The sequence below is a fragment of the Haliotis rubra genome, unplaced genomic scaffold, assembly GCF_003918875.1.
Source record: "Haliotis rubra isolate DU_JTF1 unplaced genomic scaffold, ASM391887v1 Scf117, whole genome shotgun sequence".
NCBI classification, from domain to species: Eukaryota; Metazoa; Mollusca; class Gastropoda; order Lepetellida; family Haliotidae; genus Haliotis; species Haliotis rubra.
Window position 1 is genome coordinate 1,250,742 of NW_025765081.1, and position 20,183 is coordinate 1,270,924.

The 20,183-nt window shown below is 42.3% G+C and overlaps 1 protein-coding gene across 1 annotated transcript; it reads right to left on the reverse strand.

Annotated features, from left to right (window-relative positions):
- Positions 1 to 5,858: 5,858 nt before the first annotated feature.
- LOC124257661 (cubilin-like) lies at positions 5,859 to 19,682 on the reverse strand. Its single transcript, XM_046691779.1, has 10 exons — positions 19,544 to 19,682; positions 19,025 to 19,138; positions 18,400 to 18,504; positions 17,658 to 17,820; positions 14,997 to 15,076; positions 14,364 to 14,732; positions 12,320 to 12,506; positions 10,022 to 10,206; positions 7,260 to 7,400; positions 5,859 to 6,609 (listed from the first exon to the last, which is right to left on the reverse strand). Exons 2-10 carry the CDS (start codon positions 19,086 to 19,088, stop codon positions 6,464 to 6,466), a joined length of 1,440 nt encoding a protein of 479 aa, XP_046547735.1. The 5' UTR covers positions 19,089 to 19,138; positions 19,544 to 19,682; the 3' UTR covers positions 5,859 to 6,463.
- Positions 19,683 to 20,183: the final 501 nt, after the last annotated feature.

Genomic DNA, 20,183 nt, shown 5'->3' on the forward strand with positions numbered 1-20,183 from the left:
TGCACAAAATCCACCCTTCTCAAATTGCCTCCGACACCACCCTGCAACACCTGGCATCAGCAGACACCTGGTTTATGGACGGTACCTTCGATGCTGCTCCCAACCTCTTCACTCAACTGTATGTGATCCGTGCTCCCCTTGGGGATAGTGCTGTTAGTTGTGTGTATGCCCTCCTGTGCGATAAGACTCAAACTAGCTACCAAGAAGTACTTCAAGCAGTTGTAGATCAATGTAGCGAACTCGGTTTCGAACCAGATCCTTCTGTTATTGTACCAAACTTTGAGTTGGCTGCCATCAATGCTGTATCTGCTGTGTTAAGTTCTCATGTAAATGTTCATGGGTGTTTCTATCATCTCACCCAAAGTACGTGGCGTAAGATACAATCCTTAGTCCGGGGTGGATTTTGTCAGGGTGGATTTTGTCCTAGGTTGCAATTTTTTTGGGTGGATTTTATCCGGGTGGATTTTGTCCTAGGTTGCAATTTTGGGGTGGATTTTGTCCGGGTGGATTTTGTCCTAGGTTGCAATTTTGGGGTGGATCTTGTCCGGGTGGATTTTGTCCGGGTGGATTTTGTCCTGGATTCCATCAAAGCATACCCAGTTTGTGTTTTGTCACTGAAAATCGAAATATCTGTTGTCACATGTGACTATGTCTCTTTGAGCAGCACTCATTCTTGGAACAGGTTGTAACAGCAATCCTTAACTGGGTAATTTTGTATAGACAAATTGGTTCAACAAACTCTGTGCAAGAAATAAACTGTAAACACGTTCTTTGAAATGAATGTTTCAAATGTGTTTATTCTTTAAAAGCTTAAACGCTACCCATAAAATGATGTTGGTGCAGGCCTTAACACAATAGTACCAACAATATGTGTCGAATACAGTGGTATATTGAGAGCTCGCGAAGTTGGTTGGTAATATTTGTTTGTGCCTCGGAACACTGAGTTTCCGCACATCACCATATTATGTACGACATAAAGTGAACTTAGACACACAGACACACACACACTATACCTTAACACATATCCAGTATATTCAGTCAGGTACCTTTTCGACTGTGCACCGCTTGTTTGTACCTTAAGATGCTTATATCATGTACACAACGTGTCAGTTTTTAACCTTGATCACGTAGTCTATGTTAAATGTGATGAGTGGACCTTTGGGCGTAACACCTTACAATTCGAAATCATGATAAGTGACAGAACTCCGTGAATTTTTTACGCGGTTTCTGCAACTCTGTAAGCATGGGTTACTGAAGACAATTTCTAATGCGGATCTCTTCACAGGTCCCCTAAAATGGACCAGAGGATGAATATAATCATTTTACGAATGAGTAATAAGGTGCTGGTTGAATCTAATTCTGTTTTCACTCCAGATCGACCAATGTGCTTCTGTACTATAGTCTGTTTGCAGTGAAAACGTACCGGTAAATTTCACTTTAAACAAAAATGTAAATCGAATAAAGTGAAATTAAGATTGCGAATCCTCATAATTCTACCTTGCCAATTGAAAATTTAAGTCTTAGATTTTTATTCTACGTCGGAAAAAAGGTGTTTAACAAACGATCATAGATTCAAATCGCTTATATTGGGTTGCATTACAAGGGGGTAAGCGTAGTAGTTGGAACAGTGAAACAAATGCACGTGCGGTACGTGACCAGCGTTAACTTAGACCAACCCTCCTTGTTCTCAGGGTTTGATTTTATGTGCATACCCCCTTGTAATACAAACCAATAATACCGATTTGAAACTATGATCGTTTGTTAAACAACTTTTATCCTAAGCTGAATAAAATTCTGAGATTTAAATTAAAATTATGAGGATTTGCAATCTTAATTTCACTTTATTTGATTTACTTTTTTGTTTAAAGTGAAATTCATCGGTACGTTTTCACCGCAAACAGACTATAAAAGGAAGGAACTGTTCTCACTCCTACTTTACAAACCATTGCCTCCTGTACACGAAAAGTACTGTATTTTTCTTGAATATTCATTTTGTCAAACGTCATGAAAAGCTTTTCACGAATGGGTCGAGTTTTCATCCAAAGAAAACATTTTACAAGTGAACGATTTTGACCTCCATCTAGACATCCAAGTTTGGGACACAAAAAGGATAAAGTCTTGTGTTATGATAATCAATGTTTATTTATGTTATCAAAATATACAATAATGATAATCAGCATCTGAGATAACTCTCTCCATTATCAACTGTCCACATGCCATAACACAGAAGCTAATTGTACATAATTCAAGGAATTATTAAAACCACTCTGGAATCCTGTTTACCTAGACAACTACAATGGTGGTGTCCTGGTAACTGGTGACTCCTTGATGGTGTCTCAAATTATACCAAACCCTTCATAACACTCCAACTGATGCTGTCATAAAGTGTTTATCATGCACCTCAATGTCAGACGTGAAGGCGGTGCCAGGGATCTGAGGCTGCTGTCCATGGTGATGAATTCAAAGCGACCCTAAATATTGAATGTCTAAAAGGAAGTTGGCTTGACCATAACCGGAACATACATGTTAGAGTTTCCCGAAGGGTCCAAAAAGGGCAGGGTGACAGAATTTCAAACGGGACACCCCTATACCAAAAACAGCATACCATAACAGATTTCCAAGTATTATGTCAAATCATTCATGCATATGATTCTTAAAGGCTAAAAAAACCCACAGTTATTTCACTAAACTTAACATAAAATAGAAAATAAAAACAACCATGGGTTAATATATATTATTGTACTAAAAGAAACACAGGGTGCCAAATAAAAAGGGCAGGGTGCTGCGCCCTGGTGAACTGACAGACTGAGTTTGGTGTTATGATGCTGTTAGCAATATTCCAGCAATATCACGGCCAGAAATAGGCTTCACACATTTTGCCCATGTGGGGAATCAAACCCAGGTCTGCGGCATGGAGAGTGAACGCTTTAACCACTGGGCTACCCCACCGCTCAGCGCCCTGCTAAAAATGCCTAGGGGAAACACTAAATGTTTAATAGCAAGCACTTCCACTTCGACTGCCCTGGTTCATGAAAATGTAGCCATGTAAGTGACAGATTGTACAGATCCAGACAGTTTGTTGTAGTCCAGATTACAAGGGTCTTGCTGTATGCAGTTTCTCATAATCCCCAACAAAAGCTGAAGTTACAGTTGTGCAAACATGAGACAATATGGATGAACTGCGGTGCAGTGGTGAAATAAGCGCTTGACCAATCAGAAAATAGCTGTATCATTGGGGTATTGACAAATAACCACACCCAATCTAGGAAGGAATACCCTTGAATACACGTCCATAACATACGGTGCTTGATGCAACACAAGACAAGCTTCACGGAACAACTGATAATCATAAATGCGATGAAGCAACAAGTAAACACACACTTGATTCAATTCGGTGTGCATTAAACAAAATTCAAAAGCAACAACGTTTCTCTCAGATATCCTGAACACAATCGGAAATATACACCTTGGAAAACATTGAGCATCACCAACTTTTAATTTCAGATCAGATAAGGATTTAAAATTTCTTTTTATTTTCGTACATAAAGTGGCATATAATATACTAAAATTCAGAAACCGAAACTTCATCTCCTGACCAACAGTTATTTGACTACCCTCTCAATGGTCTCTTGTGTCTTAAGAACCTGTGAACCATTGTTTCTATAGATTATGAACAATATTCAGTTCCCTTGCCAAGTTGTCACAGGAGTCTGGGCTAGTTTGGACATTGTTAAACTGTGGTCACTGTAGATGTTTCCATGGTTACCAGTTTGGAATGTATGCCAATAAAGGAGTTGTGCTGATCATTTCGGTGTGTATATATTTCATGTCATCCGTACAGTTTTACATCACCATGTGATCTAAAACAACCATTTCAGACAAGGCATATTATGCTTTTAAAAGATTAACTGACTAACATTTGGGTTAAAAAGTCATTGAAACAAAACAAAATCAAAGTTATTAGGAGATATAAACCTCTGTAAAATATCACAAGAAAACTCTTGCTAAAATCTTGAAGCGTGCACTTGGTCATCAGAACATAAGCATTGGAGAAGAATGACTACATTGTATAACAATAATGAACACACCAAGGACTCTCTGGTTTAAGTGGTTCTTGAGAAAAATACCTGTGAATATTCTTCAAAAACTGAACTATTTGTTAATAAGACAACAGGTCTGCTTCATCCCCCGGAGTACAATCAGAAACAAATTTCATAACACATGTGACTAAATATGCCATAGCTAATGGAGATATGGAAGAGACAGTGTACATGTATCACATAGACGCCCATGTTGGAGTTACCTGGAGTTGACTCCATCTATAATATGTAGGAGCAAGGAGCACAAGATGTTTTCTGACACACCTATGTTTTGAGCAAGAATGGATGCCTTACACACTCTGAGAACTCTCAACAGGTCTTCAAAATGTCTTCAAAAGTATTCCACATTTCTACCTGCATGTCCTGATAAATCCAACTTGGGTAAAACTCTTGTCTAAATATCCTGAAATATATGTTGCCATGGTGATAGATTCCAACACTGAATCTTTTTAACTTCCTGGATGACTCCAAGCTGGAAAATGTTAAACAGTCCACACAGTACCATACCACAAGTCTGAGAGTCCCAACTGAGGCACATCACACACATCAGACATGAACCAATCTTACTGGTATTCCTATGAAAACACTAACAACGCTATTCTCTTGAAAATCAAACTGAGCAATGCTCTTCAAAACCCAGACTCAATGCTACTATTTAGTCCTAGGCCAAACGATAGAAAAGTCCCTATCTTTTAAGATCTCTCAGTAGCAGTAACAGTGTTATCAAGTATAATTAGTATGACACCTCCAAATCTCAGGAAATATGGAACTAGCCGCAGAATGTATCAGGTTACTAAAAACAAACACGGTTTACAACACTGCTTGACCCACACAGTACTAATGTCCACAAACAACTGCCTGAATATTAACCCTGGACTAACGAATAGTCACAAGCACTGGTGTTGTTCAACATGGTCAAGATATGCAGTGTGGGTCATACGGCCTGGTGGGTCATATTACCTGATACATACTATCTCTACATTTGACCTAGGAGTATATTCCTTACCAACATATAAAATAAACACGAAGACTTCAGAATCTTCAGTCTTTATCGTCTACAGCTACCACCAATAGTTACCAAAGGCCGATACAAATTGTACCTATCAATTACTGACCATGAAAAATGTCATCAAAAAGAGATCAACTATCTCAGATCTATGCTTTAAAAATGATCTGCAAAATAAGTACACCTAAAGTATTTTCCCAATACTATGTAGAACCACAGATCTCCTTCCAACACTTACTGCAGGTGTTAGTTCCCCACGCTCAACACCAAACTGCATGTAAACTCACAATAGCGAGATTCTAATGTGTACATCCTTGATGGAATGTTTAAGTAGGTAGTAAGTATCATCAATCTGTATGGACATAATACTGAACTTGTCCTTGTCAACAGGTACCACGCTCTGTACCACTGGTCTATGATAATCTGTTTACACTAATGTGGCTATCAAGGCTTATATATCCATCAGCATGATGACACTAACATTTCTTAAGCCTTTCCACCATTGGAATGCTAACATCGTCGACCACTGGTTTCATTTTGCTAGTGAAAGATGTTGCGTTTCACAGTGTGTATTCACCTCGCCTGGTGCTAGCATGGGCGGATCCAACGCACAAACAAATCTTCAATCTGTGGTCTTAAGTCATTTTCAAACACACACACCCCACCCACCCCCAAAAAAAAAAAAAATTAAAAAAGGGCAGGGGTTCAAAAAACAAACACACACCAAACCCCCACCCCCTTCTCTCTCTCTCCGCCAATGTGCTAGGGTGGTATCCGTCATGACACTGATCCAGGCAGCACCTCAACACGGTGAGTACACAATGTGAAACAAACATTTCTGAAATGCTCATCTAATAATGAAGCACCTTCCGTGTGTTGTTACCAGGGAGACCATAGGTTTAGGAAGGCTGAAATACCCACCATGCCAACATGAGACAAAAACTAGCAAAACAACCCAAAACAATATTAGTTCAAACATGAATCAACTCTACTGTGTTTTAAATAACCTACCTGTGAAAGGACTTCCACACTACCGATTACAGACTGACACAAAGCAGGTCTACAAAAATACCATCCATCTTGAAAAGATATCTGTTTCTGTTGTAAAAATATTCATTGATGTCCATTTGTCAGTAGTTGCTAACACGAATTAAAATAGTACGTAAGCTACCGTAAAACTGTAAAGCAAACAATAACATAGGAAACAGTTCTCTCTTCATCACTAATCTTTAAGTTAAAGAAAATCTCATTCTTTGGTAGCAATACTCTGTGAATGTGCTAAGTAAACACTCAGCTGAAGCAATAATATTTTCTGAGAAAAGCTTGCAAGAATGTGAAGGTCAGAAGGTGAAGGTGATTATGTGACGACAGGGGCGCTGAGGTCCCGCAGCTGGCTGTAGTTGGGGTACTTGATCCTGCGGTAGATGGCGGGGATGACGAAGGCCAGGATGACCCCGAACAGCAGCCCCAAGATGATACACACGGGTACCCAGTACGAGTGCACTGCAACATACAACCTCAAATATTACCCAGCATGTCGATTATTTCATAGGCAAAGCCTGCAGAAGATGTAGCATCTACCTACAAATATCACTTCAAGTAAACAGCATGATCAACTGTCCTGTTTATTTAAAGATTCAGTATTAGCATGTATTTCTGTTGCCTTCTAAACTTACTGCAGTTCAGGAATATTCTGCATTAAAACTCATACACAGACATGTTTATTCACTTTTATCTACACATCTGATGACCTGCTTTCAGTTGCTGTTAGTTAACTTAGGAGTTCACAGAGTATGGTGTTGGCCTATGGTATTAGATCAGAGTTTGATTTCAGGAGATGAAACCAACTTGCCCCCAGTGCAACCTTAGGTAAGAACCTTATTGCAACAGACAAAAATAGGCTGCATTAATGCTTATGAGAGAGTAAGTATGGTTTTACGCCTCTTTTAGCAATATTCCAGCAATATCACGGCTGGGGACACCAGAAATGGGCTTCACACATTTTACCCATGTGGGGAATCAAACCCGGGTCTAGGCTACCCTTATGAAAGACTTGGAAATGGAATTGTGTCAGACAATGTATGCCAACACTGGCTCTGTTCTACTAGCGGGACCAGTTACCTGAAAAGAAATCGCGATATCCTGCTACTCACCCAGACCAGAGCGGTCAGCAGGGCCGGTGCCGTTACAGTTCCTCTCATCTGTCATGTCCCCGCAGTCGTCCACTCCGTTACACACCCAGTCTGGGTGGATGCAGATTCCGTCCCCACCGCACTGCCGGCTCCTGTTGCAACCTGGAACACACACAGTGCTAGGTGTAAAGATGTACCATGTCTGTGGTGGCGACTATCTCCCAGACCCCAACATAGCCGTGCCTGCACCTTGCTTTGTAGCTTTGTAGGTTTTGTCAGGTGACTATGTATCTGTATCTGTGTTTCCTAGCTATACATCTGTCTGATGACTAGAGTAAAACCTAGGTATGTTGCAATACTCGGTATTCTTACTGGAGGTGAGAGTATCCACACCCTATACCATCCTATGTACAACCTAGGTCTGACGCAATGCTCTGTGTTCTACTTACTGGAGGTGAGAGTATCCAGACCCTAGTCCATCCTACGTACAACCTAGGTCTGATGCAATGCTCTGTGTTCTACTTACTGAAGGTGAGAGTATCCAGACCCTAGTCCATCCTACGTACAACCTAGGTCTGACGCAATGCTCTGTGTTCTACTTACTGAAGGTGAGAGTATCCAGACCCTATACCATCCTAATGCATAACCTAGGTCTGACGAATGCTCTGTGTTCTACTTACTGAAGGTGTGAGTATCCAGACCCTATTCCATCCCGTTACAATTCTAGGTCTGGCTTAATGCTCTGTGTTCTACTTACTGAAGGTCTCCAGACCCCTATTCCATCCTACCGTACAAACCTAGGTCTGACGCAATGCTCTGTGTTCTACTTACTGAAGGTGAGAGTATCCAGACCCTATTCCATCCTAAACATAGGTCTATAGGTCTGTATTCCAATGCCGGTGAGTGTTCATATTACTTAAGGTCTACTTATGCAGACCCTGGTTCCATCTCTACTGATGCATAAATCCTAGGTCTGACGCCTATTCTCTGTTCTATCCTACTGAAGGTGAGAGTAAACGGACCCTATTCCATCCTGCAACCCCTAGGTCTGACGCTGGAGTCTGGTGTTCTACTTACTGAAGGTGAGAGTATCCAGACCCTATACCATCCCTACGTGATTAACCCTGGGTCTGGCCTAATGCTCTGTGTTCTACTTACTGAAGGTGAGAGTTATCCAGACCCTATTCCATCCTTCTCATGACAGAATATTCTGTGCATTAAAACCCAGGTCTGGACATTGTTTATTGCTCTGTATCCCACTTCTGCTACAACCTGACTTACTGGAGGTGAGAGTATCCAGACCCTATTCCATCCTCATTACAACCTAGGTCTGACGCAATGCTCTGTGTTCTACTTACTGAAGGTGAGAGTATCCAGACCCTATTCCATCCTACATTATAACCTAGGTCTGGACGCAATGCTCTGTGTTCTACTTACTGAAGGTGAGAGTATCCAGACCCTATTCCATCCTACGTACAACCTAGGTCTGACGCAATGCTCTGTGTTCTACTTACTGAAGGTGAGAGTATCCAGACCCTATTCCATCCTACGTACAACCTAGGTCTGACGCAATGCTCTGTGTTCTACTTACTGAAGGTGAGAGTATCCAGACCCTATTCCATCCCTACATTATAACCTAGGTCTGACTTGAATGCTCTGTGTTCTACTTACTGAAGGTGAGAGTATCCAGACCCTATTCCATCCTACGTACAACCTAGGTCTGACGCAATGCTCTGTGTTCTACTTACTGAAGGTGAGAGTATCCAGACCCTATTCCATCCTACGTACAACCTAGGTCTGACGCAATGCTCTGTGTTCTACTTACTGAAGGTGAGAGTATCCAGACCCTATTCCATCCTACGTACAACCTAGGTCTGACGCAATGCTCTGTGTTCTACTTACTGAAGGTGAGAGTATCCAGACCCTATTCCATCCTAGGTGAGAGTATCCAGACCCTATTCCACAACCTAGGTCTGGACTTTAATGCTCTGTGTTCTACTTACTGAAGGTGAGAGTATCCAGACCCTATTCCATCCTACGTACAACCTAGGTCTGACGCAATGCTCTGTGTTCTACTTACTGAAGGTGAGAGTATCCAGACCCTATTCCATCCTACGTACAACCTAGGTCTGACGCAATGCTCTGTGTTCTACTTACTGGAGGTGAGAGTATCCAGACCCTATTCCATCCTACGTACAACCTAGGTCTGACGCAATGCTCTGTGTTCTACTTACTGAAGGTGAGAGTATCCAGACCCTATTCCATCCTACGTACAACCTAGGTCTGACGCAATGCTCTGTGTTCTACTTACTGAAGGTGAGAGTATCCAGACCCTATTCCATCCTAATGCATTACAACCTAGGTCTGGCCTTAATGCTCTGTGTTCTACTTACTGAAGGTGAGAGTATCCAGACCCTATTCCATCCTACGTACAACCTAGGTCTGACGCAATGCTCTGTGTTCTACTTACTGAAGGTGAGAGTATCCAGACCCTATTCCATCCTACTTACAACCTAGGTCTGACGCAATGCTCTGTGTTCTACTTACTGAAGGTGAGAGTATCCAGACCCTATTCCATCCTAGGGTTGCATAACCTAGGTCTGGACGCAATGCTCTCTGTTCTACTTACTGAAGGTGAGAGTATCCAGACCCTATTCCATCCTACGTACAACCTAGGTCTGACGCAATGCTCTGTGTTCTACTTACTGAAGGTGAGAGTATCCAGACCCTATACCATCCTACGTACAACCTAGGTCTGACGCAATGCTCTGTGTTCTACTTACTGAAGGCACTGAAGTCAAGAGAGAATCCCATTCCGGTTCCGTCCTGGGCTTTGGTAGCAGTGTAGTTGTACATCACTAGGATGGTGTTGGTGCGGGCAATGATATTTCCAGTCTGAGTCTTCTTGAACACAACTGGCAACAGCGGGTTGCTAATGGACCCTCCGTCATGGATGGCCAGCAAATCACTGTTGAAACAAGGCATTTCCAAAAGTGTGGACAACAATTCTAACATTCACAATTTAAATTGAGTGTGTACAACAGACTGTACATACAGGCAGCATCACACTGTAGAGTGAGTGAGTGAGTGATTGAGTTTAGTTTTTCGCCGCTTTTAGCAATATACCAGTAATATCTTCGGGGGGGGGGGAAGAGAACCAGAAATGGTCTTCACACGTCACACTGACTGCATGATTCACACGTCACATTAACTGCATGATTCACACGTCACATTGACTGCATGATTCACACGTCACATTGACTGCATGATTCACACGTTCACACGTCACATGGACTGCATGATTCACACGTCACATGGACTGCATGATTCACATGTCACTGAAGGCATTCATACATGATACAGTCACATGGACTGCATGATTCACATGTCACTGAAGGCATTCATACATGATACAGTCACATGGGCTGCATGATTCACACGTCACATGGACAGCATGATTCACACGTCACATGGACTGCAGTATTCACATGTCACACGGACTTCATCATGATTCACAAGTCACATGGACAGCATGATTCACACGTCACATGGACTGCATGGCTCACAACATGTCACATCGACTGCATGATTCAGACGTCACATGGACTGCATGATTCACACGTCACATGGACTGCATGATTCACATGTCACTTGGACTGCATGATTCACATGTCACATGGACTGCATGATTCACACGTCACATGGACTGCATGATTCACACGTCACATGGACTGCATGATTCACAACATGTCACATGGACTGCATGATTCACAACACGTCACATGGACTGCATGATTCACACGTCACATGGACTGCATGATTCACAACATGTCACATGGACTGCATGATTCACAACATGTCACATGGACTGCATGATTCACAACATGTCACATGGACTGCATGATTCACAACATGTCACATGGACTGCATGATTCACAACATGTCACTTGACTGCATGATTCACACATGTCACTGACTGCATGATTCACACGTCACATGGACTGCATGATTCACACATCACATGGAGTGCATGATTCACAACATGTCACTTGGACTGCATGACTCACAACATGTCACATGGACTGCATGATTCACAACATGTCACATGGACTGCATGATTCACAACATGTCACATGGACTGCATGATTCACAACATGATGGACTCATGATTCACAACATGTCACATGGATTCACAACATGTCACATGACTGCATGATTCACAACATGTCACATGGACTGCATGATTCACAACATGTCACATGGACTGCATGATTCACAACATGTCACATGGACTGCATGATTCACAACATGTCACATGGGTGCATGATTGCATGATTGACATGTCACATGTCACATGGACTGCATGATTCACAACATGTCACATGGACTGGACTGCATGATTCACAACATGTCACTTGGACTGCATGATTCACAACATGTCACTTTGACTGCATGATTCACAACATGGACTGCATGATTCACAACATGTCACATGGACTGCATGATTCACAACATGTCACACATGTCACATGGACTGCATGATTCACAACATGTCACATGGACTGCATGATTCACAACATGTCACTTGGACTGCATGATTCACAACATGTCACTTGGACTGCATGATTCACAACATGTCACTTGGACTGCATGATTCACAACATGTCACATGGACTGCATGATTCACAACATGTCACATGGACTGCATCATGTCACTTGGACTGCATGATTCACAACATGTCACACTTGGACTGCATGATTCACAACATGTCACACTGGACTGCATGATTCACAACATGTCACATTGGACTGCATGATTCACAACATGTCACATGGACTGCATGATTCACAACATGTCACTTGGACTGCATGATTCACAACATGTCACTTGGACTGCATGATTCACAACATGTCACATGGACTGCATGATTCACAACATGTCACTTAGACTGTCACATTCAAGCTAATGGACAGGCATAAGAGCAAAGCAAGTCAAAAACCTAATGTGGACCAAGTATCTTGATGTACTAAACTGATGTAAACTGTAAACTGAGTAGACAGGTCAGTGACCATGAACTTACAGCTGCTTCTTGTCTGTGCTTGTGACTGTCAACTTGAACTGAACCGAGTTGCGCACAGTGCTGTTGTTCCCATGGGCAGGTAACTCTACAATCCACACACACAGTGAGCTTTTCGCGACAGGTTTGGGGTAGCCTGGACTATGGAACTGCCCAGTTGAGGAGCTTGTGGTGAAGTTTCCCCCACAGTCTGGAACCAAGGACAGACAAACGCTGTGATGAAGATGCAGTGATTGTCAAGTCAGTGTAGCTAAATGTCCACCTACACGCGACAGTCTGGACCCAAGGAGAAACACAGGGGGGAAGATGCAGTAATTGTCAAGTCAGTGTAGCTAAATATCCAACTACACGCGACAGTCTGGACCCAAGGAGAAACACAGGGGAGAAGATGCAGTGATTGTCAAGTCAGTGTAGCTAAATGTCCACCTACACGCGACAGTCTGGACCCAAGGACAAACACAGGGGGGAAGATGCAGTAATTGTCGAAGTCAGTGTAGTTAAATGTCCACCTACACGCGACAGTCTGGACCCAAGGACAACACAGGGGAGAAGATGCAGTAATTGTCAAGTCAGTGTAGTTAAATGTCCACCTCCAGCGACAGTCTGGAACCAAGGACAAACACAGGGGAGAAGATGCAGTGATTGTCAAGTCAGTGTAGCTAAATGTCCACCTACACGCTAACAACAGTCTGGACCCAAGGACAAACACAGGGGAAGATGCAGTGATTGTCAAGTCAGTGTAGCTAAATGTCCACCTACACGCGACAGTCTGGACCCAAGGACAAACACAGGGGAAGATGCAGTAATTGTCGAGTCAGTGTAGTTAAATGTCCACCTCCAGCGACAGTCTGGACCCAAGGACAAACACAGGGGAAGATGCAGTGATTGTCAAGTCAGTGTAGTTAAATGTCCACCTACACGCGACAGTCTGGACCCAAGGACAAACACAGGGGAGAAGATGCAGTGATTGTCAAGTCAGTGTAGCTAAATGTCCACCTACACGCATAACAGTCTGGACCCAAGGACAAACACAGGGGGAAGATGCAGTGATTGTCAAGTCAGTGTAGCTAAATGTCCACCTACACGCGACAGTCTGGACCCAAGGAGAAACACAGGGGAGAAGATGCAGTGATTGTCAAGTCAGTGTAGTTAAATGTCCACCTACACGCAACAGTCTGGACCCAAGGACAAATACAGGGGAGCGCATGCAGTAACTGTGGAGTCAGTGTATTTTAGCCTTCATGATTTCCACTCAAACCCACACCTCTATCATAAAACATCAACACATTTGAGAGAGCATCATATCCTAAATGTAAGAAAACACTTCTTAAACCAAACTTGCTTCTGAGACACGAAGGATCAACGTCACCCCACACTGAAGAAGTTGTCTTTACACCAAGACTGGGCAGCTCCTTAAAAGCCTTCTATCAGTCAAAATGCAGACAGTGAGCTTACAAGTGTACCATTTAATGCAGACAGTGAGCTTACAAGTGTACCATTTAATGCAGACAGTGAGTTTACAAGTGTACCATTTAATGCAGACAGTGAGCTTACAAGTGTACCATTTAATGCAGACAGTGAGCTTACAAGTGTACCATTTAATGCAGACAGTGAGCTTACAAGTGTACCATTTAATGCAGACAGTGAGCTTACAAGTGTACCATTTAATGCAGACAGTGAGCTTACAAGTGTACCATTTAATGCAGACAGTGAGCTCACAAGTGTACCATTTAATGCAGACAGTGAGCTTACAAGTGTACCATTTAATGCAGACAGTGAGCTTACAAGTGTACCATTTAATGCAGACAGTGAGCTTACAAGTGTACCATTTAATGCAGACAGTGAGCTTACAAGTGTACCATATAATGCAGACAGTGAGCTTACAAGTGTACCATTTAATGCAGACAGTGAGCTTACAAGTGTACCATTTAATGCAGACAGTGAGCTTACAAGTGTACCATTTAATGTCATTGAAAACAATCAAACATAGATAATACACATTCTTTGGACTTTAAAACAATAAGAATTCTAGAATGAATGTACAAACCCAGTTTCCAGTAGTTTGCTGCAAATCCTTGTCCAGGGGTGAAGGGGCCTTTCTTGGGCGATCTGGCAGTGAACTCCACGCTGGTTGACTCTGCTGCCACAATGATGTCGTTCGGCTTCACCATCCCTCCATATTGTGCCAGCAACTGTGAAGTACCATTATTTGTGTCCTTGACTCTGACAAAGTGACCTTGACCTAGCTGCAAGGCACTGAAGGAGAGATAGAAGAGCTGTGACGATGTGGTGTTGGTGGTGGTGTTGGAGGTGGTGTTGGTGACGTCCCAGACACAGTCCGAGTTGAGGGGGTAGAGTCCGGGGTAGTCTGGGCTGGTCAGTTGTCCAGCTGCCTTGGTCAGCAGGCCTCCACACACTGCAGTAAGAAGCAACATCATGAGCATACTGAATGACCACTCTTTTCATGTTTTTTCATGAATCACAACTCATTACATTTGGGGTAATGGAAGTTCACACAAATATCATGATAAACAGTGTTAATTTATGTTTAAAATATTCTCTTTGACAGAACACATCAGAATTTTGAATGATAACTCATCTGCATAATATAGTGCAGGTGATACGGATGACAGGTATTCTGAACACATCTCCTGTCATCAGTAATCTACCGGGTACCCACCTTCCTGTGACACTGCATATGTTGCCATGACGACTGGAGCAGTACAGTTTTTGCAGGTGTTGTTGGACTTGTACACCAGTCTGTTAAATAAACATGTTATATAGCTCGGTAGTTGAAGATATGAAGTATTTTCAAAATCTAATGACAAAAAGGATTATGATAGCTTGATTACTTATAGCTTAGCTCTTGAAAATAAAAATTATATGAGATATTTGTCAAATATGTTCCAAGAAATATACAGTGCAAGATTGTGAATTTTGAGAACAAACAAATTGTCCATCCATTCATTTGCAAGCCAAACAATAATTAATTCAAACGTAAGTGTAGCAGCCACTACATTTCACGCTGTTTACTAACCATGTGTTTACTACACCCTGTTTCCTGGCCATGTGTTTACTATACCCTATTTCCTAGCCATGTGTTTACTACACCCTGTTTCCTAGCTATGTGTTAACTACACCTTGTTTCCTGCCATGTTTTTACTACACCCTGTTTCCTAGCCATATGTTTACTACACCCTGTTTCCTGGCCATGTGTTTACTATACCCTATTTCCTAGCTATGTGTTAACTACACCTTGTTTCCTGCCATGTTTTTACTACACCCTGTTTCCTAGCCATATGTTTACTACACCTTGTTTCCTGCCATGTTTTTACTACACCCTGTTTCCTAGCCATATGTTTACTACACCCTGTTTCCTGCCATGTGTTCACTACACCCTGTTTCCTGCCATGTGTTTACTACACTCTGTTTCCTGGCCATGTGTTTACTACACCCTGTTTCCTGCCATGTGTTTACTACACCCTGTTTCCTGCCATGTGTTTACTACACCTTGTTTCCTGCCATGTGTTTACTACACTGTTTCCTAGCCATGTGTTTACTACACCCTGTTTCCTAGCCATGTGTTTACTACACCTTGTTTCCTGCCATGTGTTTAACACAACCTGTTTCTTAGCCATATTTAATACAACCTGTTTGCTAGCCACATGTTTAACACAACCTGTTTCCCAGCCAGGTGTTTAACATGACCTGTTTCCTAGCCATGTTTAACACAACCTATTTCTTAGTCATGTTTAACACAACTTGTTTCCTAGCCATGTTTAACACAACCTGTTTGCTAGCCATATGTTGAACACCTGTTTCCAAGCCATATGTTTACTACACCTTGTTTCCTGCCATGTTTTTACTACACCCTGTTTCCTAGCCATATGTTTACTACACCCTGTTTCCTGCCATGTTTTTACTACACCCTGTTTCCTGCCATGTGTTTACTACACTCTGTTTCCTGGCCATGTGTTTACTACACCCTGTTTCCTGCCATGTGTTTACTACACCCTGTTTCCTGCCATGTGTTTACTACACCTTGTTTCCTGCCATGTGTTTACTACACTGTTTCCTAGCCATGTGTTTACTACACCCTGTTTCCTAGCCATGTGTTTACTACACCCTGTTTCCTAGCCATGTGTTTACTACACCCTGTTTCCTAGCCATGTGTTTACTACACCTTGTTTCCTGCCATGTGTTTAACACAACCTGTTTCTTAGCCATATTTAATACAACCTGTTTGCTAGCAACATGTTTAACACAACCTGTTTCCCAGTCAGGTGTTTAACACGACCTGTTTCCTAGTCATGTTTAACACAACCTATTTCTTAGTCATGTTTAACACAACTTGTTTCCTAGCCATGTTTAACACAACCTGTTTGCTAGCCATATGTTTAACACAACCTTTTTTGCTAGCCAGAAGTTTAACCCAACCTGTTTGCTAGCCATGTTTAACACAACCTACTTCCTAGCTGTGTTTAACACAACCTGTTTCTTAGCCATGTGTTTAACACCTATTTCCTAGCCATGCTTAACACAACCACCTTCCTAGCCATATGTTTAACACAACCTGTTTCCTATCCGTATGTTTAACACAACCTGTTTCCTATCCGTATGTTTAACACAACCTGTTTCCTAGCCATGTGTTTAACACCTGTTTCCTAGACATGTGTTTACCATAACCTGTTTCCTAGCTGTGTTTAATGTACCATTTACTAGCTTTGTGTATGATAGCTCACTAGCTATGTGTTTACACCCTGTTTCCTACCTATGTGTATGATAGTCTGTTTTCTAGCTGTGTCTATGATACTGTTTCCTAGCTGTGTCTATGATACACTGTTTCCTAGCTGTGTCTATGATACTGTTTCCTAGCTGTGTCTATGATACTGTTTTCCTAGCTGTGTCTATGATACACTGTTTCCTAGCTGTGTCTATGATACACTGTTTCCTAGCTGTGTCTATGATACTGTTTTCTAGCTGTGTCTATGATACACTGTTTCCTAGCTGTGTCTATGATACACTGTTTCCTAGGTCTATGACACTGTTTTCTAGCCGTGTCTATGATACACTGTTTTCTAGCTGTGTCTATGATACACTGTTTCCTAGCTGTGTCTATGATACTGTTTCCTAGCTGTGTCTATGATACACTGTTTCCTAGCTGTGTCTATGATACACTGTTTCCTAGCTGTGTCTATGATACACTGTTTCCTAGCCGTGTCTATGATACACTGTTTTCTAGCTGTGTCTATGATACACTGTTTCCTAGCTATGTACCAGTATATATATATATATATGTATTGTACACACAAAAACTTCACACAAGTCTGAATGTTCTTACTCAACGCCTTTGCTGGCTGGAGCACTGAACTTGGGCAGCTGCTGGTCCATATTGGTCAGGTCAAATGTTGCCAAGGTCACACCGTACTCCATGACCCCGCTGTATATGGTAACAGTCTGATTGACAGAGAGACTCAGTTTGGTAACCCTGAGAGACACGGTACCTGGCATTCAAGAAAAGACACAATTATCATTTATAATAGTCCAAATATTATGTAATATACTGAGGGAAAGAAATAACGGATCACATGAAAGCACACATGTTCCCTGACTTTTTTCCAGGTTTCTTCACAAGCTATGCGATACAAAGCTTGTGAAGAAACCATGGAAAAAATAAAGGAACACTCGTCCTTTCATGTGTTCCCTTATTTGTTTCTGTCAGTATAAGTATATTGAAGCCACATTCAAACTGTTTGGAGAACAGTGACTATGTCTGTAGCAGTGTGCAAAAATGTATTTCTAAACATTATTGTATTGAATTACACAAAACAAAATAATAACCTAAATACTATTATTTGACATGGAATCTCTCAAATACTTATCTGTACTTGAATGTTCACAAGAATGTTTACTGACAGGTAAGAACGTTTCGGTTGGTCAACGCCCCACTCAGCAATATTCCAGATGTATGATGGCAGCCTGATCATATTGCCCTCCATCAGGATCCAGTTCTACATTTATTGCACCTCACATCCACTACCTGTATTGTGCTGTGTAACTCTGAGAGGGATGCTCTCACTCACCTTGCTGACTTGCTGGTCTGATCGTCCAGCGACACAGTGTTCCTGGGACAGCCTCAGGGTTCAAAGAGTAGTCTCCCCTGGTTCCAGATGCCACAACATTGCAACCTGCACAACAATATCAACAATCAACATGGCTGACACTACCTGATAGTGTGTATTTAGGACAAGCTTCTTGTATTGCTGTATGTGGATTATTTAAAAGGAAGTTTAACTGCTGACTATGCTCCTGGGAAAAGATTGCTGTGTCACCTTGCTCTGCCTTTTGACACAACCTTACTCCAGCATCTCACCTTAGACATGTGTACTGCACATAGCACCACTAGCTATATTGTTGCTATATTGCACCTATCTGAGCCTAGACCGGCACACCCTGGTCCTACAATGGCAGTCTTTTTAATCAAGGCATCCCAGAATTGAGAGAAAGTGAAGTGGTTTGAGTTTGAAAGAAAGCAAAGAGCTGAGTTTGGTCCTCTAGGCAGAAAACTGTGAGTATAGCTGATGTTTATCACACTGTTGTCCTTTACATACTCTGAATAGAGACGACATATATCTGACCCCAGCCTTCTCAGCTATATACACTGGTCCTCTAACTATATACTATACATCAAAATGAAGTATATCTGACTTTGGTCCACTGCCTGGTACTCCAGACTGAAGTTTTCCCTCTGATTGAAGTTCCTGGCCACCATCAGCAGCAGCGTTGCTAGGCGACGTCACTGGGAATGCTTGTGTCTTGGTCCTGTCAACATAGATCAGTTCCAGCCAGTCCAGATGTGATGAAACAAACACCAAAACGACAGTCCTCGGTCCACTGACAATTAATCAAATCTCTAAACACAGTCTCCTGTGCCCTGAGAAATAATCAGATCTCTAGATACAGTCTCCCTGTCCACTGACAATTAATCAAATCTCTAAACACAGTCTCCTGTGCCCTGAGAAATAATCAGATCTCTAGATACAGTCTCCCTGTCCACTGACAATTAATCAAATCTCTAAACACAGTCTCCTGTGCCCTGAGAAATAATCAGATCTCTAGATACAGTCTCCCTGTCCACTGACAATTAATCAAATCTCTAAACACAGTCTCCTGTGCCCTGAGAAATAATCAGGTCTCTAGATACAGTCTCATGCCCCATCCACTCACTTGAAGGACACCAGAAGCTTGTCCTTGGGCTGGAGACCATCATAGAAGTCGAGAGAGGCCAGCGGGTACATCAGGCTGTTCTGGGACAGGGTGACCTGGACCTGTTGGCCCTGGGGGGCAGAAAACTGGTAGTACAGGGCATCGGCGGTCTTGTTGTCGGGGCTGGGTTGCATGGTGATGTTGCCGCTGCCACGGAAGCTGCCACCGTTGGCTGTTACAGACATTAAAACAGGATATGACAATTACAGAAGGAAAACAGGATATGCCTCCTGGTTTGTCTGGGCTCTATTTTCAGGAAACACTTACTGGATGTTCCCATACAGAACAGAAACAAGACTCTCCAGGACTCATACATGCAAGGCCTGGGCTTTGTATTTCCGTTGTACACTCAACCAGGTGATAGCAGTAATGGAACATCTGCTGCATGCTATACATTAACTTCCTAATCTAGGACTGTTTGACTTCATACTGACCTTGTTCAGCGACATACAGAGCCAGTTTCCTGTCCCCTGGTAGATCCCCAACCACAAGCCTTATCCACAGTTCACTCCCAGAGCTGGTCACCAGGTCACCTGCAACAAGATCAGAGACAGTCTTATGTCAGAGTCAGACACAGTTCACTTCCAGAGCTGGTCACCAG